We start from the raw sequence: 22,117 nt of genomic DNA, 5'->3' as shown, positions 1-22,117 counted from the left end.
ATTCCCATTAAAAAAGTATCTGCTTATGTAGTTGAAACTTTGTTATGAAAAGTTTCAAATTTGTTTGTGTATCTCATTCCTCAGGTAATTATTGAATATCTACTTGATGCCCACTCTCAGGATCTGTGTATGTGTGTGTGAAGGTTAAACTGCCACTCTCAGAGGAGACAAAATTATGGGCTGTGCTAAATGAGAATGTCTCTATGGAAGATTGGAAGTTTATTCTCCCGCAGGTGGGATATGGATGAGACGGAAGTGGAAGGATGTGTGTTGCATTTGGAGATGATCAAAGTCATAAAAGTAACATGTCCTCTCGGTCAAGTGGTGGTGAGGTGGAGACAGGGTGGCATGATAGGTTCCTGTTTGAGGGGAGTGAGAGATGAGGTTTTTAAGATAAAGTATTTCTGTTGTATGGATGGCTATGCTATGTGGGGTTTAAATTTTTTCTGGTAGGTAAGTGTTTGAGCACGAGAATGGGATATTAAAACTAGATGTGATGCTGTGTGTTTGTAGTCTCAGCTGCTTGAAGCCTGAGGTGGGGAGATTTCTTGAGCCCAGGAGTTTAAGACCAGTCTCAGCAGCATAGTGAGACTCTAGACAGACAAAACAGAAAAACCCAAAAATGTTTTAGGAAAATAATAGTCTGGGATGCCTTAGAGAATCTTAATGAGGTTAGAGCCAGGGAAACCAGTTAGGCAGATTTTATGATTGAAGGATGAGTGAAAGGGAGCAGACACTCAATGTATGCAGTGGGCAGTGCACTGGCTTTGACACCTGTATTTAATCTTTAATAACAACCTTTAGAGGTTGGTTTCAGAGAGTTTAATTATTTTTTGCTCAAGCACTGCTGACTTTTAGGTGGTATGTATAGATCTCTCCTTTCAAACAGTTTTATGTTATACAGCAATACCATACTTTATTTAACTACTCTACTATTGATGAAAATGACCATTTTTTATTATTTTACTAGCAGTGCTACAATAAATATTATGACACATACCTTTGTAGATATGTTCTAGCACTGTGCTTTTGTAGAAAAAACTCCTAAAAATGGAACTGGATTCCTGGATTAAAATGGCCTTTAGAACAAGTGGTTTAGGAGGCCTAGGGTACTGAATGTGGATAATGGGTCGTGACTGTCACAGTGCCCCTCTGAGATCTAACGCCACCACTGATGTGACAGGAAGTGGAACTCAAGAGGTGGTAAAGGGAATGGGTTTTAATACAGATGAAGTTTTTCTTGTTTGCAGCTCACCTCCTGTGTGGTCTGTCCTAACAGGCCATAGACCGGTGCTGATCTACAGCCAGGGGGCTGGGGACCTCAGCATTTCATGATCAGATCCAGGTTATGGTGAGAATCTTCTCAATAGACAACTTCTTTAATTTTCTCTATGAAGTCTTTTGAGTAGCCCATAGCCTGCTTTTCTGATGTGTGTCTATTTTTATTAACACAAAAAATACCTGTAATAGAAATTACGTATGCTAAGTATTTCTTTCTAGTTTCATATTAGTACTGTCACAGTGCTTCTTGAAAAATTTTTTTTAAATGTCTGAGCAGAATTCTGAAAGTGGTATCTAGTCTAAGTCATATCTTTAAATTGTAAGGTACATAAGAAAACTTGACAGTCCTTTTTAGCATTCACATGGGAGGTCAGCTGAATACTGGTTTCCAGTTCTAACAACTTAAATGACTATTAAAACCTGTAACAACTGTGAATAATGAGATGCTATGTAATGTTAACTTTAAGAAGTTTTGGTCTACTATATATCAAGAACATGAGCACAATCTTTATTTATTTTTTGAGATGGTGTCTCCCTATGTCACCCTGGGTACAGTGCCGTGGCGTCACAGCTCACAGCAACCTCCAACTCTTGGGCTTAAGCGCTTATCTTGCCTCAGCCTCCCAAGTAGTGGGGACTACAGGTACCCGCCACAACACTTGGCTGTTTTTCTGTTGGAGTTGTCATTGTTGCTTAGCTGGCCTGGGCTGGGTTCGAACCCGCCAGCCTCAGTGTATGTGACTGATGCCATAGCCACTGTGCTATGGGCTCTAAGCAGTAGAACATGAGTACAATCTTTTAAGGTTTAAGAATTTGATTCTGAATTTGGAAGGGGAAAGCAGTTTCTCTTACCAAAACTAGTGACTGGACAAAAAAAATTAAGTATATTTATGCATGTTTATATGCATTTGTCTGTCAAGTATTTGTACAGTTCATATGCTATTTGAAGAGTTTATTTAAGCCACACCCACATACTCTTTCATACACGCAAGGTTCAATTTAAACCCTTCCTTTTCTCTGTAGGTTAACTATTTGTAAAGTGTTTCAAGAGACAATGAGGAAATGGCTCAATGCCTCAGTCAGGGAGAATTCCAGTGACATCTACAGTGGACAATTATATGGAGAATGGGAAACAGAAGAGGCCAAGATTGCAAGAGCAGGTGGGGGAGTAGGACATTAGGTCAGAAATAATGAAAACACTTAATGTAGAGCTTTATAAATATTTTTTATTGTATCTTTAGCACTTTAGTATGTGATTATACTTAATAGAAAAATAAGAAATTGTTGTTTGAATTACCTGTAGCATAAGAAAGGGGATATGTGTATATATTAATGTGAATGAGTAATATTGGTAGAGCTTTGTAGAATACTCTTGTTATGAGAAAAGGCTAATGTTTTACATTTCAGGCCTTCTGAGTAAGTGAGACCTTACAATGGGGCTTTATTTTATTTTGGGCAAGGCCTCACTGTGAAGTACTGTTAGTTTGGAATGAGAATACATTAGAGATTTAAACTAACTTAATGTTGAAAAGAATGTTTTAAGAGGAGAACTAAAGAATAGTGCAAAGAATTTCTTGCACTCTTTCCCCACATTCATCAGGTTTTGCCACATTTTATTTATCATTCTCTGGAGAAAGAGTAGGAGAGATCCACATATACATGCAAGCTCAGTTGCTTAGCTTGTCTTTGTCTTTAATAACAGTGGCATTGGCTCGGCGCCTGTGGCTCAGGTGGCTAGGGCGCCAGCCACATGCACCTAAGGTGGCCAGGACCTGCCAAACAACAATGACGGCTGCAACCAAGGAATAGCCAGGCGTTGTGGCGGGCGCCTGTGGTCCCAGCTACTTGGGAGGCCAAGGCAGGAGACTGGCTTGAGCCCAGGAGTTGGAGGCTGCTGTGAGCTGTGACGCCATGGCACTCTACCCTGAGGGACAGCTTGAGGCTCTGTCTCAAAAAAAAAAAAAAAAAACAGTGGCATTAGAAATAGCCATAATAGAAGGCTTAGCACCAAAGAATAATTTTTTTTTTTTTTTGTCACTCAGCTATGCATTAGCTGAGCATTAGCTGCATTAGCTGATGGTGACAAATACCACTTGCTGTGTGTTCATAAATACTTCTCATGAAGTAGAAATTCACTGAGGAAAAAATTAGAAAAGAAGCCACTTGGCTACAACAAATCCCTAAAGAACCAGGATTTAATTTTTTTCATGATGTTTTTAGTTAACTCCCAAATGCAATAGGTTCCCTCAAAGAATAATTTTTAACAAATATTTATTTATTTGAGACAGAGTCTCATTATGTTGGCCTTGGTAGAGTGCAGTGGCATTGCAGCTCACAGTAACTTCTAACTCTTGGGCTCAAGCAGTTCTCTTGTCTCAGTCTCCCAAGTAGCTGGGACTACAGGAGCCTACCCTGATGTCTGGCTATTTTTAGAGACACGGTCTTGCTCTTGCTTAGGCTGATCTTGAACTCCTGAGCTCAAGCAATCTGCCTGCCTCGGCCTCCTAGAATGCTGGGATGCTGAGCCACCTTGGGAATGTCTTACTCTCTCATTTCTTTGACTTGCTTTCTTTTTACTCTGTTGTTTCTTTGACTTTCTTTCTTTCTTTTTTTTTGAGACAGAGTCTCACTAGACTGCTGTATGCTGTAGCATCACAGCTCACAGCAACCTCCAACTCTTGGGCTTAAGCGATTCTCTTGTCTCAGCCTCCCAAGTAGCTGGGACTACTGGCACCTGCCACTACACCTGGCTATTTTTTCGTTGTAGTTGTCGTTTGGCAGGCCTGGGCTGTGTTTGTACCCATCAGCTGCTGCGTATGTAGCCGGTGCCCTAGCCGCTGAGCTACAGGTGCTGAGCCTGACGTGCTTTCTTGAGTGTTTCCTTGTGAAGTAAGTAATGAACAAAATCAATTAAGGGTTTATACCTTAGAGTTTGACATAAACAGGTAGGATAATGAACTGGAGTACACATCAGCTTTGGAGCTTATAGACCTGTTTGGCATCTCAGTGATTCTCATTAGTGGGCATGTAATTTTGACCAAGATATTTAACCTTAGAAGAGAATTCAGGTAAAATGGAGATAATACCCACAATATAAGTGTTTTTGTGAGCATTGGAGATATTATATGTGAAATGTGTAATAGTACTTGCACATAGTTGCTGCTTAGTTAATGGTTATTATGTTTTTATAAAATCATAGAATGTTAGCAGTAGAAGGGATATTCGAAATTACCCAGATAATGAGGCCAGTTCAGAACAATTAAGTGACTGTTACTGCCCATGTAATTTTAGGTTTATCAAGCTATTAATGGAAGTGAAGCAAAGATGTTTCAGAAACATATTTAATTTGTAAATTTTTATATCTAATACTAAGAATGCTTTTAAGCAGACATAATTAAGATGTTTATGTAACTTTGTATCATACGTCATGATATTAAAATGCTATTGCCTAGTGAATTACAATAATTTTTCTTTAGTCCTCATCCCTTTACTGCTATGCACATTTACAGCTTCACCAGTATACTTTTAGTTTTTTTGGTCTTTTTTGAGATAGTCTCAAGCTGTCACCCTGGATAAAATGTCATCATTGCTCCCAGCAACCTCCAACTCAGGCTCCAGCAATCCTCTCGCCTCAGTTTTTCTATTTTTAGTAGAGATAGGGGTCTTGCTTTACTCAGGCTGGTCTTGAACTCATGAGCTCCAGCAGTCCACCCACCTTGGCCTTCCAGAGTGCTAGGATTACAGGCATGAGCTACCATGTCCGGCCCTTACTTTTAGTTTTTTAGTTTCTTTTTTGAACTTGTAAATATTAGAAGGATTGATATTTCATGAGTTTTATTCTTTTGTAGAGCTCTTCCAAAGAGCAGAGACAACACTTACTTAACATATTTTTTAATAGAATAAAACTCATTTCTTCTTAAAATTACCACATGGGTCCACTGGATCATTTTATAAATCTAAGAGGTATCTGGGAATATTAGTGGTCTTATTTTTTTCTATATCTTGAAAACTTTTTATTTCATTCAGGAAATTGTTTTGTCATTATTCATCAATTATTCTTAAATGTGTTTTTTAAAAAAAAGGCACTAAAATAATTTAAAAAATGGAAGATTGATAGAATTACTGGGAACAGAGGGTGGCAAACTTTTGTAAAGGGTCAGATAGTAAATATTTTAGGAATTGCAGGCCACATATTGTCTCTATGGCATTTTATTATTTTTCAAAATAACCCTTTAAAAATTTAAAAACTGGATGTTTCCAGACTATACAAAATAGGTTGTGGGCCCGATTTGGCCTTGCATTCTATGTTGGACCTTGGTTTGTCCTTGCATTAACCAGTGATTGCACAGCTCAAAGGATTATGCCATCTTTAAGAAATGGAAAACGAGCCTGGAGAAACCATCTTTATGGTCTGCTTTTATGAAGCACTACTTAGAATTCATACTTTTTAATATTTTGTTCATAATAGTAAAGAGAAGAAACTTGACAGAAGAACAGTTTCGTATTTTTTTAGAAAAAATAGAAAATATAAAAAAGGTGGACACATTCTAGGCTCATTGTGAAGTTGATCATATAAGCAAAATCATACAATACTGTGAATCTTCACATAATTCGTCTGAATTGTTGCAACTAAAAAATTGATGATTGAATAGCAGTGGTCAAAAGGAAATGCAGGCAGTCTCTATAGAATGAGATAGGTTCTATAGGTTTGTTCTTAAGTTGAATTTATATGTAAGTTGGGACAGCTACATTTACCTATTTACCCGCTCTGTTCTTAAGTGTGAGCTGTACTTCATTAGGGTGTTTGTAACTCAGGGACTGCCGATATGGTATTCTACCCAATTAGTCATCTAAGAAGGAATTTATCATACAATATTTTGGGACAATTTCTCAAACCAGCGTGGGGAAACAGAAACAACCCTAGTGGGAATGGTGGGAAATGAAAAAGAAAAGAGATGACACAGGATGGGCTTGTGAGGTGAGGTCTGATGCAGCTGATGACTGCAGCCAGCACTGAACTGTGGAAACAGCTTTGTTTATTATATAGTATCTTTAACAAGGTAAACCTTAACACCTGGGGCAAAGATTAACTTTAAGGAGGACAAGCTGTGTGCTTACCAATATAAGGAATGTATGCATGGGCTACGTGACTTCTGGCAGAGGAGAAAATGTTAAAGAGGAGAAGCAGGGCGGGGCCTGCGGCTCAGTGGGTAGGGTGCTGGCCCTGGCCAAACTGCAACAACAACAACAACAACAACAAAAATAAAAAATAGCCGGGTATTGTGGTGGGCACCTGTAGTCCCAACTGCTCCGGAGGCTGAAGCAAGAGAATCGCCTAAGCCCAGGAGTTGGAGGTTGCTGTGAGCTGTGTGATGCCACAGCACTCTACCAATGGCGATAAATTGAGAACTTGTCTCTACAAAAAAAAAAAAAAAAGAGGAGAAGCAATTGAGGGGGGCAGGGGTGTCATTCCCTGAATGTTTCTCTAGGCTGTGGTGGCCCTGCCACCTCACAGCCCATTCCCCATAGGGCAATATTTTGTACATGTGGTAAAAGGATGTTCTTTCTCTCTTTGTGCTCTAGAATTGACTGGATATGGTCTATAAGTGAATGAATGCTGAAAGCATAGAAAGAAATGAAGAAGAAATCATTGGGTTAATCATTATAAATAACATTTGTAATTATAAAAATGGAAATGTTTTGCAAATTGTAGATCAAAGCAGATGGCCATCCTTCAAATTATGAGTGATTAAAAATTTCCAAATTTCAAGCTTTCAAGTACTGATGTTTGATAATGCATATGCCAGAAAAAGAGCAATAATCATAAGCTAGAGCATATTAGAGACCTGACTTAACATATAAGATAGGTATATTTCATGTCCATCCATGATAGTTCATAAGCACTTGTGTTCAGAGGACATGGCCCATTTCGGCTATATAACTTAAAAAACAAAATGTGTAGTGAATATCTGGGTTTGCTATATTTAAGTACTTACTAAAAATTCTAATGAAGTTATTTTTCTCTATTCATCTGAAGATTCTTTATAAAATGACTTCATATATTTTTAAAAGGTTCCATTAGATAACAGATGACTGCTTTTCCTTGTATACTGAGAAAAAAGAATTAGCTTTCTATAGCATTTTTTTCTGACTTGTGCTTTGTGTTAGGTTTTTGACTTGCAAGGAGGAGGTATATTTTGAGAAAGTCTTTTTTTTTTTTTTTTTTTTTGAGACAGGGCCTCAAGCTTTCCCCCTGGGTAGAGTGCCGTGGCATTACAGCTCACAGCAACCTCCAACTCTTGGGCTCAAGTGAGTCTCCTGCCTCCGCCTCCCAAGTAGCTGGGACCACAGGCGCCCGCCACAACGCCCGGCTATTTTTTGGTTGCAGCCGTCGTTGTTTGGCGGGTCCGGGCTGGGGATTCGAACCCGCCACCCTAGGTGTACGTGGCTGGCGCCCTAGCCGGCTGAGCTATAGGCGTCGAGCCGAGAAAGTCTTAAAATATTAACTGCTACATACTATTAGAATGTGGTTGAGAACTTGATCACTTTATTGTATGGTTTTTTAAAATAGAATTTGCTTGCTGTGTTTTGTTTCTTTACAATGTCATTCAATAAAATTTTGTTAGGCAAAATTAAGTACTAACTAAATTTGTATGTTGTATGTCAGTATTTCTTACCACTGTATATTTTTTTTTGACATGGAGTCTCTGTCTCCCTGAGTAGAGTGCCTTGGCATCATAGCTCATAACAACCTCACAATCTTGGGCTCAAGCCATCCTCTTTCCTCAGCCTCCCAGTAGCTGGGACTATGGCGCCTGGCTAAGTTTTTAGTAGAGACAGGGTCTCACCCTTACTCAGGCTGGTCTTGAACTCCAGAGCTCAAGCAGCTCACCTGCCTCAGCCTCCCAGAGTGCAGGGATTACAGTGTGAGCCACCACAGTGCCTAGCCTCTTACTTGTGTTTTATGGTTTGTAACCAAGGACCTTTGTACTTGGAGAGTATAAACTACTCTATCAAACTCATTTTGAGAATGAGATTGACTAGCAGGGGTCCTCAGACTTTTTAAACAAGAGGCCAGTTCACTGTCCCTCAGACCATTGGAGGGCCGGACTGGGGGTCCTGGGATGAGTCCACTGCTAAGTAGGACAGGCAGCAGTGGCAAAAACACCCGGCGGGCCAGATAAATGTCCTCGGTGGGCCGCATGTGGCCCATGGGCCATAGTTTGAGGATGCCTGGACTAAAGGAATGATTTAATTGCACAGTAGATATCCTTGAAAATGTGAATTAAAGATTGCTGAAAACCTTTGAGTCTTTTTCTTTTCTTTCTTTTTTTTTTTAAGTTGCCCTGTGGCACAGCGCTTTAAAATGAAGAACAAGTTAGAATATTTTCTCTTACATTGTGTCTTAGCCAGTTTAACTTAGGGCTTAACTCTTTAGCCAAGAGCTTGCTTGTGGTAAAAGATGCCCGTGAGAGACTGACAAGTCTTTGTACGCAAATCATTTCCCTATAGTTCAAACTAAGGCAATAGAAGATTGTATTGAACCTCTTTTTTTTTTTTTTTTTTTTTTTTGGCCGGGACTGGGTTTGAACCCACCACCTGCGGTACATGGGGCCCGTGCCCTACTCCTTTGAGCCATAGGCGCCGCCCGAACCTCTTTTCTTAATTAGCATCATTGGAGCCTGTTAGGCAGACAGGTAGCAGTGTATTTTCTGCACTTAGCATCATTCTAGGTTTAACATAAAATCCATCTCTCCATAAAAGCAACAACACGACTCAAATTGGCAAAAACGGAACTTTTTCCAAACTCTGGCAAATAAACAAAAGCTCGTAGAAACAAGGAAAATACTTAATCGGGAAACACCACTGAATCTTAGAGCAGTGAGCTTTGTAACATTTAGCTGTCCTGGTCTCATCCTCTGCTGTTTAGCTCTGTGGTAGCCTTGAAAATAACAGCCCCGATGTTGGTGCTGGTATAGGGAGCAGGATAGACCTCAAAGAATTGTAATTAACTTGTTTTGATCTGTCTGGTGGATTTCTGGAAGCCTGGCTCACAAGGTTTGCCTTTTTCTCACCTAACTGGAAACTCTCCCAGTGCAAAAGTGACTACCTTGGGTGTGTTTGCCAAAAATATTTACGGACACATGTATTAGTCACTGCTGCCTGTGGCAACGGACAACAGTTGGGCAAACAATAGACTTAACCAGAAAGCTGGGGAAGAAAGGTTGGGAATGAGTTACTTTGGAGAATGAGGGCTTTGAAATTTTGACGTATTCTTGGGAACTCAGAAGGGATGTAAGCCGCCCAGAGCAATGCACATGCCCAGGAAAGACGTAAGGAGGCCTTCAGTGTTCTCTTCTGGCTGACTTTATGGCTCAGCACAAGCAGGAAATGAAGGCTGAGACAGTTATTAATATAAACCGCCTGGCTGAGTATTGAAGGCTTATCCCAGCACCCAGAGCCCACCTGCAAAGATGGGGAGAGTGGTTGCAGATGTTTGAGGAAACTTTTTTCTGATAGAATGAAACAGACTTGAGTGGCCACACAAAGAAAGAGACTTTGTAGAATAGTTCAGGAAAGTTATTAAATATGGAAACAACTATAAGAAACAGTAGCAACAAACTCTGATAATAGGGTGTTAGGGTGTGAGCTAGTGAGTGTGGGTTTTGAGAAAGATTTCTCTAGACAAAGTTTAGGATAGGTAGAAAGAAAAGGTTATTTTATTTTTTTCCAGATGGAAAAAGGGAAAACATGGAAGTGAAAGAGGGAGAAAGTGTTGGCAAAGCAAACTGGCCGGGGCTTCCTCTTTAGCAGTTGTGAAGGGGGTGAAGATGAGTTATAGTTGTAGGCAGATTAACAGAGTGCTGCATCCACTTGTTTTTGTTACTGGCTCTTTTCAGATGTTGTGAAAACTGAGCTCTTTGCTGTTATGAGAAAGGGGGAGACGGAGTGCACACTCATTTTTTCTTATTTCGCTAGCAAGGCTGTCCTTTCATAGGGAAATAGCTAATTCTGATAGTTGCCACAATGTAATATTCAAAATGTCTTTTTTCTACAAAATTATATAAAGAAACAGGAAAGTAAGGGCATTACACAGAAGAAATTAGCAGAAACTGTTCCCACGAAACATGAAGACTTTAAGCAAACTATCTTGATTATGCTCAGAGAGCTAAAGAGAATGAGAATGATGTGTTATTAAATAGAGAATATCAATATGGAAATTATAAAAAAGGAACTAAACAGAAATTCTAGAAAAGTATAATAACTGAAGTGAAAGATTCACAGGAAGTTTTCAGTAGCAGATTTGAGTGAACCGAAGAAAGAATCAGTGAACTTGAAGATAAGTTAATTGCATTATCCAGTTTGAAGAGCAGAGCATTGCAGACCTGTGAGACACCAGCATACAGGCCATCCCCAGGTTACAAATGAGATAGGTTCTGTAGGTTTGTTTTTAAGTTGAATTAGTATATAAGTAGGAACAAGTACATTTACCTGTTGCCTGTGATAGCCTCTGTTTGTGTGAGTCACATGTCAGTTGGATGTTTGTAACTGGGAGACTTACTGTAATAGCCTCTGTTTGTAAGCATGTGTGAGTTGTATATAAATTGATGTTTGTAACTTGGGAACTGCCTGTACACAGTGTAATGGGAGTAAAAGAAGTAAAGGAGAGAGAGAAGAGGTAGAAAGAACATTTGCTATGGGCTTAATGTTTCTGTCCCATGTTCCCCAATATATCTTGAAATCTTTTTTTTTTTTCTTTTTGAGACAGAGTTCACTTTATCACCCTTAGCAGAGTGCCATGGTATCTTAACTCACAGCAACCTCAAACTCTTGGGCTCAAGCAATGAATTCTCTTGTCTCAGCCTCCTGCGTAGCTGGGACTATAGGATCTTGCCACAACATCTGGCTGTTTTTAGAGACAGGGTCTCGCTGTTATTCAGGCTGGTCTTGAACCTGTGATCTCAGGCAATCCAACTGCTTCCACCTCCCAGAGTGCTAGAATTACAGGCATGAGCCACCATGCCCCATATGTTGAAATCTTAACCCCCAAAGCAGCGGTTCTCAACCTGTGGGTCATGACCCATAGGAACTATATTAAAGGGTTGTGGCTTTAGGAAGATTGAGAACTACTTCCCCAAAGTATTAGGAGAGGGGCGGTGACTAGGAGTTGGAGCCCTCATGGATGGGATTAGTGCCCTTATGTGTATATAGGAGTAATGAAAGATTCTTTGCCCTTCTACCATGTGCGGACACAACAAGAAGATTCTGTCTATGAACCAGAAAACAGGCCCTCACCAGACACCAAAGCTGCTGGTGCTTTGATCTTGGACTTCCCAGCCTCCAGAACTGTGAGAAATAAATTTCTATTTATAAACCACCCAGTTTATGGTATTGTGTTATAGCAGTCTGGACAGACTAAGATACAAGATAACATTTGAAAAAATAATGTATGGGAACTTCTCAAATTTGATGAAAAGCATTAGTCCCCATTTTAGAAGCTCAGTGAACTCAGTTGAATTCAGTGGGTAAATTCCACATCAAGATACATCATAAACTGTCAAAGACAGAATCTTAAAAGCATGAAGAGAAATAACTCATCCCTTATAAAGATCCTTGATAAAATTAATAGCTGATCTCTCATCAGAGACTGTGATGTTTAGAAGGCAATGGAATGATATATTCAGAGTTCTAAAAGAGAAAAAGCTATAGAATTCAGTGTCCAGCAAAACTATCTTTGGAAAGGAAGGGGAAATGAAGACTTTCCCAGATAAAGAAAAACTGAAGTTTTTCTGAAGGCTGGCAGATCTTCCCTGTAAGAAATGCTGAAGGGGTTCCTTTAGGCGCTATTACAGGACATAAGGTAATTGCCTTTAGGCGCAACTACTTTATGTATTATAACTACATTGGTAAATATAAGGGTTCCTTTAGGCGCTATTACAGGACATAAGGTAATTGCCTTTAGGCGCAATTACTTTATGTATTATAACTACATTGGTAAATATAAAAGTCATTGTTTTAGTGTACATTTTGGTTGTAATTCTCTTTTCTGATTTAAAAGATAACTGTATGAAACAAAAATTATAATCTATGTTGATAGGAGAGCACTGTGTATTATAGGCCAGGCTTGGTGGCTCACACCTGTTATTCTAGCACTGGGAGGCCAAGACTGTTGGACTGCCTGAGTCACAGATTTGAGACCAGCCTGAGCAAGAGTGAGACCCCATCTTTAAAAAATAGTTGAGCATTGTGGCGGGTGCCTGTAGTCCCAGCTACTCAGGAGGCTGAGATAAGAGAATTGCTTGAGCCCAAGAATTTGAGGTTGCAGTGAGCTATGACACCATGGCACTCTACCAAGGGTGCAAAAGTGAGACTTTGTCTCTTAAAAAAATATATATACACACACACACACACACACACGTATATAATTTGTGATAATAACAACATAAGGGTGGAGGGACTTATAGAGGAACAAAGTTTTTGCACACTATTGAAATTAGGTACTGATCCAAGCTAGGTTTTTTTTTTTTTTTTTTTGAGACAGAGCCTCAAGCTGTCCCCCTGGGTAGAGTGCTGTGGCATCACAGCTCACAGCAACCTCCAACTCCTGGGCTCAAGCAAGTCTCCTGCCTCTGCCTCCCAAGTAGCTGGGACTACAGGTGCCTGCCACAACGCCTGGCTATTTTTTGGTTGCAGCCATCATTGTTGTTTGGTGGGCCCAGGCTGGATTCGAACCTGCCAGCTCAGGCATCTATGGCTGGTGCCTTAGCTGCTTAAGCCACAAGTGCTGACCCAAGCTAGGTTTTTAAAAATTAAAATATTAATTATAATCCCCAGTGTAACCACTAAGAAAAATAACAAAAAATATATAGTAAAAGAAATGATAAGGAATTTAAAAAGGCAGAGATTGGCAGAATGTATTGAAAACATGATCCAGTTATATATTATCTTAGAAAATTCATTTTATTTTATTTAGTTATTTTATTTTTTGAAATAGGTCTCCACTCTGTTGCCCAGGGTAGAGCACAGTGGTGGGCTCTTAGCTCATACCTCAAACTCCTGGACTCAAGTGATCCTCCTGCCTCAGCCTCCCAAGTATCTGGGACTAGAGGGGTGCACCACCATGCCTGGCTAATTTTTCTAGTTTTTGTAAAGGTAAGGTCTCACTTTTGTTCAAGCTGGTCTTAAACTTTGGGCCTTAAGTGATCCTTTTAGTTCACCTTTCCAAAGTGTGGCCCAGCCATTTTGTTTTTTAATTTTGAAATTTTATATTTTATTTTTTTAGAGGTGGAATCTTACTCTGTCATCCATGCTGAAGTTCAGTGGCATTGTATAGCTCACTGTATCCTCAATCTCCTGAGTTTATTTATTTATTTATTTATTTTTGGCCGGGGCTGGGTTTGAACCCACCACCTCCAGCATATGGGGCTGGTGCCCTACCCTTTTGAGCCACAGGCGCTGCTCAATCTCCTGAGTTTAAATGATCCTTAGCCTTTCAAATATTGGGACTACAGGCATGCAACATCAAACTCAGCTAATTTTTCTCTTCTTTTTGGTAGAGATAGGATCTTGTTATGTTGCCCAGGCTGGTATTGGGGGGGTTCAGATGATCCTTTGGTTTCAGCCTCCCAAAGTGCTGGGATTACAGGTGTGAGCCACCATGCTTGGACAAAATAATTTTAAAATATTGAAAAAAAAAAAAAAAACCTTGAAACTTATTTAGTGAGAGAGGAGAGGAGTGTTGTGTATTTTTAAAATATAGAAAAGCACATATATAAGTTTTTATTTCTGTGCTTAAAAATATAAGTTTTGAAACTTGTAATGAGTATTGTAGTTATTAGAAATGTGTTCATCAGTGTCTGAGTAAACATTTTATAGTCATAAAAACATCAAATCTAAAAATTGATTCCTTGTATGATTTTTTCTTTTGTTGGACTAACCTTTCTGATTATGTCGTGAATTAATCAAATTGGTTTAGATTCCGCAAGTGTAAGTTAGTTGGCACTTAGAGGTATTTTTTCAATGTATCTTTAGTAATTGAGTTTTATATAAAAGAGACAAGTTGAATAAATTGCAAATTTCCTTATTGCCTATTTGATAGGCAAGTATCGAGAGGGATGATCTCTGGCATTTAGTAAAACATGTCATATTGTTAATTGGTAATGAAAATTAAAGTTCTTTCTTTAATGCAATAGTCAGAGTATACGAAAACTAGTTCTAAAAATCTTTCTAAAATATCCTTTTAGAGTCAGCATTGAATGTCTTTTATCTAATTCTTATTTTTTTCTCTCATTCTGTGACTGTATGTTTAGTAGTTTTAAGTTTTAGAAAAGTAGCGGCTATTTTTCTGGTGAGAAGCATTTCTCTTATTTGTTAATATTCTAAAATCTAGGTAGCCTGTTTAGCTGAAAAGAAACACACTTACACATAAGAAACATTTTAGTGTATATAAACCAGAGGTTCTTCATCTGTTTACAAAGGAATTTTTACGATTACAAGTTAAATTTGAAATACGTGCCGCATCTTAATTTCTTTCAGGAGAAGGAAGCCAACATCCTTTTGGAGCCATGAATATTGTCCGAACTCCATCTGTTGCTCAGATTGGAATTTCAGTGGAACTATTAGACAGTCTGGCTCAGCAGACTCCTGTAGGCAATGCTGCTGTGTCCTCAGTTGATTCATTCACTCAGGTAATGCAATACACATTTCTTAATGTGAATTTCTTAAGCTCATGAGTTTGAGACCAGCCTGAACAAAAAGTGAGACCCCATCCTGGCCCCACTTTATTAAGGTATAATTAACAAAATTGTATATATTTATGGTGTACAATTAGATATTTTGATATGTTTACATTGTGAAATGATGAAATTAAGCTAGTTATCATCCATCACCTCATATACTCATTTTTTTGTGGTGAGAGCACTAATTTCTTTGCAGATTTTAAGTATACAGTATTGTTTACTATCGTTTCCGTCCTATACAGCAGATCTTCAGAGCCTGTTCCTCCTGTCACACTGAAACTCAGTGCCTTCAACAGCATCTCCTCACTTCCCTCCCCTCTCCTCTCCACCCCCTGCCAGCTGTACCATTCTACTCTCTGTTTCTATGAGTTCACCTTTTTAAGATTCTATATGTAAGTGAGATCATGTGGTATCTTTCTATCCTTGGGTTATTTCACTTACTCTAATGAGAGGAAAAAACTGGTAGTAGAAGAGAGCAAGGGAGAATTGCAAAAGTACCAAACTGTCAGCATTTGTGGTGGAGTTCACTTGAGATAGGATAATGGATATATGTGTGTGGATATAGGAGGTTGGTAGATGTAGTGATGAGAACTTGTGCAGGTTCTCCTGATTCCTGCTCTTTGCTCAGTGAAATAGAAAGATCATCAGCTAAAATTGAGTGGAAAGGAGGTATTGGAAAATCTAAAGGGACTATTAAGTCCTCTAGGAAAGGAGGAGGGAGAATGGACTAAGGAAACCTTATAGGTTAGCTGACACATTTTAGAAGGTTGTGGTCATGAATTTAAAGATAGGTTTGTCATATAATCCCTTGAGAATGGACTAAATTAATGACAGTGTCTGGATCTCAATAATTTTTTTTTTTTGTAATTTAAAAAATAAACTATGCTGAAAACAAACTGTAAAATAACAACTTACAGTATCCTATGTAGACATTAGAAGTTTCTGGAAAATACACAAGTGAAGTGTTAAGTTATCCCTGGAGAAGGGTAAGAAGACTTATTACTGTAACTAATAAATTATTTGAGCTTTTTAATAAAGCACTTGTATTCCTTATTAAACATTTTATGGCCAGGCACGGTGGCTCACACCTGTAATCTTAGCACTCTGGAGGCTGAAGTGGGTGAATTTCTTAAGCTCATGAGTTTGAGACCAGCCTGAACAAAAAGCGAGACCCCATCTCTACCAAAAAGAAAAACTGAGGCAAGAGAATCACTTGAGCCTAAGAGTTGGAGCCCAAGAGTCGGAGGTTACGTGAGCTATGATGCCATGGCACTCTATCCAGGGTAACAGCTTGAGTCACAAATAAATAAATAAATAAAAACCAAAAAATCCCCCATTTTATTGTGAAATTTTTAAACACACAAACAGTACAAAGAATAATTTTTACTTTCTATAGTTATTGTTTATCTTCTCTGTGCCAGGCATTTTCTAAGCACAAATAAATACAAATGAGTAGACAAAATACAGTGGCCACTCTGTATAGAGCTCTGTTTATACAAAGAACCAAGTTTCTTCCACCTAGAGTTAACCTAGTTTTATTTTCCACCTAGTTTTGTTTTATTTTATTTATTTATTTTTGAGACTGAGTCTCACTTTGTTGCCCTTGTTAAAGTGCTATGGTGTCATAGCTCACAGCAACCTCAAACTTGGGCTCAAGTGATTTTCTTACCTCAGCCTCCTAAGTAGCTGGGACTATAGGCGCCTGCTACAGCACCTGGCTATATTTAGAGATGAGGTCCCACTCTGGCTCAGACTGGACTCCAACCTGTGAGCTCAGGCAGTCCACCTGCCTCAGCCTCCCCAGCCACTGTGCCTGGTCTTACTAGGTTTTTTTTCTTTTAAACAAAGAAAGAGTATTCTGCAGCTCACCGCTGCTCACCGCTGCTCACTGCTGCTTGCTTTTCTCCTTTCCTTTTACTTTCCATGGAGCTACTTACTCTTCTGACTTTATATATTATAATATGCATGGTAGTATTTTTGTATGTGTTTAAGCATGTTTATAATTTAATTGTTCTCAGTTACTCTTCTTTAAATTTTTATTAAAGTAGCACATATCCTTGGTTTAAATAACTCAAATAGTTTTCATATACAAAACAGCTGTTCTTTCTTACAACTGTTATATTCTACTCCTGTTCTACTCCCATAAATATTAATTACTTTCAGCCCTTTCCTTTTTAACCTATGTTTTTCCTAGCATTTATTATTTCCACGTATCAGAGAAAACTTGACTTAGTCTGCTATACATATTTTTTCTGTTACAGATGTTTCCACTGACCCACCAATGCGAAACATGATGACTGTAGCTCTTAATCTCCTGCTTCTTTTCTCCTTACGTTCCCAGTGTAAACTTCTATTAAATTAGCACTCAGAGTTTTCATTATTATGGCTAGGTAAATATTTTTCAGAACTGAGCCACATGTATGTAGTATAGTCATTTCTTATATAACTTCATTTTTCCTGGTTTCATTTTCCTTATTTTTTTTCCTTTTTTCTAAGTTTCTATTTCTGATTTATGCCCAGACTCTTCCAGTATAAATTCTCATTCAATATGTTTGAACATATCTCTTTCAAATTTATCTTGGAAACATCCCTCGTGGAACTCTCCTTCCTTTTTATTCTACTGTGATCTGGCTGTTCACTGGATCTGTGCATAGCTGTAGTCTCAAGGTGTTATTTTCTTTCATCTTTACTATACAGATTCCTTCCATTTCTCTTTTGTGTTGAATCCCTTATTTTTTAGTTATTTTATTTTTCCTTCTTATTGGTTTATTCTTTTGTATGTTTTAAAAATAATAAATGATATAATTCTGTACAATTTACTGTTCAACAGTTTCTCATTTCTATGTTGATGTATATATATTTTCACTAACATTTATCAAAACCTTAAAATTTTGCCAAACTGGTAAGCGAAAATTAGAATTTTATTTTGGCACATTTTGGGCTGTATTTCTATTTATTTTTTTTGGCAGGGGTCGGGAAGGGGAGACAGAGTCTCACTCTGTTACCCAGGCTAGAGTGCTGTGGGATCAGTAGCTCACAGCAACCTCAAACTCATGGGTTCAAGCCATCCTCCTGCCTTAGCCTTCATAGTAGCTGGAACTACAGGGCCTGCCACAATACCAGCCTAATTTTTCTATTTTTAGTAGAGATGGAGGTCTCCCTTTTGCTCTGCTGATCTTGAACTCCTGTGCTCAAGTGATCCTCCTGCCTCAGCCTCCCAGAGTACTAGGATTATAGGTGTGAGCCACTGCACCGGGCCAAGGAGTTTTTTTTTTTTTTTTTTTTTAATATTCGAGAAGTCTTTCTCTGATATGTAAAGATGGTATTCTCTTATGGTTCTTAAAGCCTAAAAATTAGTTAATTAATTAATTAACTAATGTGTTAACTTGGAGACAGAGTCTCTTTCTGTCCCTTCCCTCCCCTGCCAGAGTGCAGCGTTACTCTTGTGGCTCACTGCAGCCTCAAACTCCTGCACTCAATGCGATTGTCATGAGTAGTTGGGGCTATGGGCTAGTGCCACTATGCCCAGCTAATTTTCTGTTTTTAGTAGAGATGGGCATGCTCTCAGGCTGGTATGAGAAGAGATTTAAATTAATTTTTTCCTTTATGGAAAACCAGTGTCCTCATTGATTGAATAGTTCCATCCTGTTATCTTTGTATTATGTTGTCACATGTGGTTAGTTTTGTTTTGGGGTTCTCTCATTTATTCCAGTGTGTTTATTTGCCTGTTCTTTGCCAGTAAATCTTAGTATCTGGTAGGGCAAGTTCCTCCCCCTCATCACCAAAATAGTTTTAGGTATTCTGCAAAATAATTTTATTAGCTTGTTGAGTTCCATGAAACTGTATCTGCTTATCAGTTTCCATGAACACTTTCTTGGAATTTTGTTAGAAATAGCATTTTATTTATAGGTTTATTTGGGGGAAGAACTGAATACTTTTACCACATTGTCTTCCCGTCTGAGATGTGGTATATCTTTCTATTGAACATGATATATATAGGTCCTTTTGTTTTCTGTCTCCCAATATTTATCATTATTTTATCATATTTTCCACTACTTGTTACCAGCTTGTCTAGCATTTTCCCCCCAGTGTATTAGAAAGACTTTGTTTAGGGCAGTGCCAGTGGCTTAGTAAGTAGGGCACTGGCCCCATAGACCAAGGATGGTGGGTTCGAACCCAGTCCCAGCCAAACTGCAAGAAAAAAGTAGCCAGGAGTTGTGGGTGTTTGTAGTCCCAGCTACTTGGGAGGCTGAGGCAAGAGGATCGCCTAAGCCCAAGAGCTGGAGATTGCTGTGATGCCACAGCAATCTACCAAGGGTGACAAAGTGAGACTCTGTCTCTAAAAAACAAAAAAAAAAGAAAGACTTTGTTTATATTTTGAATTAAATTGTTTAAAGTTACATTTAAAAATGTTTATTGCGAGTATGCAGGGATGTTGTTGATTTTTTTCCTGACATCAGTCTTTTAGTGTCTTTACTTAACTCTGATATTAATTCAAGTACCCTAAAATAGAGTCTCTTGGATTGTATTACCCTCATATTATTAAACAAATTAAAAAACCTAATATGATTTTGCTTTAAAAAAAGTGCTTTCTCTTATGTAGGGAAGAGTCAGCAGGAGCCTTCCTGGCTGGTTTTATATTTTTGAGAGATTTCTGAGTGAGTATGAAGTAGCAGTGTCTGCAGAAGTACATACACATTTAGATTTAGTACTTACAACTCATCTGGTTCTCAGGAAATAGGAATCAGTTTACTTTTAGCTTCTGCCAGGGAGATATGGAGGATTTTAGTGAATGTAACCATTTTAAGGTCAATGGGAAGAGACAGATTAGGAAATAGAATAACACTACCTTTCTTTTATTTTTAAAGACAGGAAGTAACCAGTTGTTCCTTTATAAGTTTAAACTCTTTCCGGAAAAAAAGGACTTCTTAGAGATGGTTACTATTTTGTATGAGAAAAATAGGTTGATTTGAGGAGACTGACATTTGATGAGTAGGGGAACTTAGTGGATGCAGATGTGGAGGTCAAAGAGAAGGTTTTTTTGGCTGGGACCAGCTTTGAACCCGCCACCTCCGGCATATAAGGGCCAGCGCCCTGCTCCTTTGAGTCATAGGCACTGCCTAAAAGGAAATACTTTGAGGGAAAAAACTTTTTCTTTTTTTCCCCTAAAGTGAATAACATATTCTACAATGTCATTTTATAAGTCAACAAATTTTATGACTAAATTTTTTTTCTTATGTTTAGAAAGCCTTGATCTGTAATAAAAATGTACATTTAGGGTAGCAGGGCATATCGTACCCTGAACGTTAAAATAACATTTTAATGCTTTACTTTTCAGCATTAGATTGTCTTAGAATTTCATAGTCCTTAAAACCAAGTTAGTACAGGAAAATTTTTAATTAAAAACATCAGAGTTTAAATGAACTACTTAATATAATTCATTTATCTATTATTAACGTTTTAGTTCACACAAAAGATGTTGGACAACTTCTACAATTTTGCTTCATCATTTGCTGTGTCTCAGGCCCAGATGACACCAAGTCCCTCTGAAATGTTCATTCCAGCCAATGTGGTTCTAAAATGGTATGAGGTATTCTGTATGTCTAATATTAAGACTTTCAGCAACTGTGTATTTTGCTTATGAATGTATTCCTTCTTTAACATTTAAACATATACTTTTATTGTGGATATCAGCATACATTATCATTTACATGCCATTACAGTGTTTGTATAGAGTTCGGATCAAAATCATTCTTACTCTAAATATTCTGTTTATGTAGTACCATTGGGAATTAATAAAGACAGGAAAATATAATTGCTTATGTTTTAGGAACCACTATTAAGAATTGTAAATTTTTGTGTATTTTGATTTGGAAGTACCATATATGAGACTTGAAATATCAATCAAAACTTTTTAAACTTAAATTTAGAAAGTCTTAATCTATAATTAAGATGTACATTTGGCGTATCAGGGCATATTGCACCCTAAACATGAATGACTAATAAATCTTTTTGCCCCTCTTTTCCATGTTTCTGTTTTGTAGGTATTTCTTTTCACTTTGAGTATCCCGGTGGTGGGGGATGCTTAGGCAGAGTTTGTTGAGAAGTGATTTAGTGGTGTAGCATGGAGGGTGCTGAAATGGACTAGGTTTGAGCTCTGTCACAGTGTAGCTATGTGACCCTTAGCAAATTACAGTGAAATGAGGGAATATGATTTGATATTTTTCCTTAAGTTCCTTCTGGCTCTCAAATTTGCCAAAGATAATTACTAAAATTTATTATGATTTGTGTTCTGATAAAAGCTAATCAAAACTGCTTTCATATATAAATCGCTGTTCTTGCTATCTTGCTTCTTATTCTATAAGAATAATTAAGTTATCTCTTTAGTTTATCTTAGATTTTTGAATTTTTGTTTTTGATAAGTCATTTGGCAGGTTATGAGGGTCATATCTTAGTTTTCCTATAAATAATTTGCATTTTCTTTTCTAGGTATGAAAACTTTCAAAGACGACTAGCACAGAACCCTCTCTTTTGGAAAACATAATTCAAGTAAAATTTTTAATGGATTCTGAAATTAGTCATGTTTTGAAGATGAAGGACTCCACTTAAAAGCGTAACGTCAAAAGGATCATGAAATCTATGTTTAAAAATTGCTTAGTGACTGTGAGGCTTAATTAATATCTTATAAATAATTAAAAACATCAAAAAATGAAAGTATGTTTGTCATTATTGACTAACCCCCCCCCCCCACTTAAGCTTACAATACTATTCAGAGACAAACATTTTATTTTGGCTGTCATTCTGTTTTTACTTAGACATAGCCTGTTCACAACAGTAGTATGCCAGTGCCATTGCTTATGTGATGTTTCAATTATTTTTACAGCCATTTGCTAGAGGAATTAACTTTAAATCTGCTACTCTAAAATTTGGGAAACTTTGGAAAAACATCAAATACACATTTTTAGATACAGAAAAATTATATCCAAGGAGTATTAAGATTATAAGTTTTCTCAAAGTAGGTTGGCTGTCAGGTTTGATATCGGCAGATTCATATACTTTTGTTTAATAGAATTGCCATGAATAATAGTGATGAACTT

General features: G+C 37.9%; 1 protein-coding gene across 2 annotated transcripts in view; it reads left to right on the top strand.

The window, feature by feature from the left end:
• Positions 1-21,865, top strand: part of HIKESHI (Hikeshi, heat shock protein nuclear import factor) — a 39,866-nt gene extending 18,001 nt beyond the window's left edge. The window contains exons 3-5 of one of the 2 annotated variants that reach the window (XM_003780842.1): positions 14,818-14,969; positions 20,485-20,603; positions 21,510-21,865. In XM_003780842.1, coding sequence (XP_003780890.1) covers positions 14,818-14,969; positions 20,485-20,603; positions 21,510-21,564 — 326 coding nt within the window. In that variant the 3' untranslated portion in view covers positions 21,565-21,865. The remainder of the gene's footprint in view (positions 1-14,817; positions 14,970-20,484; positions 20,604-21,509) is intronic. The other variant, XM_023511684.1, reaches the window with a different exon arrangement.
• Positions 21,866-22,117: the final 252 nt, after the last annotated feature.

Source organism: Otolemur garnettii, unplaced genomic scaffold (genome assembly GCF_000181295.1).
Source record: "Otolemur garnettii isolate 467f Iridium unplaced genomic scaffold, OtoGar3 scaffold00001, whole genome shotgun sequence".
Taxonomy (NCBI): domain Eukaryota; kingdom Metazoa; phylum Chordata; class Mammalia; order Primates; family Galagidae; genus Otolemur; species Otolemur garnettii.
This window is presented reverse-complemented; position numbering and strand designations above follow the sequence as displayed.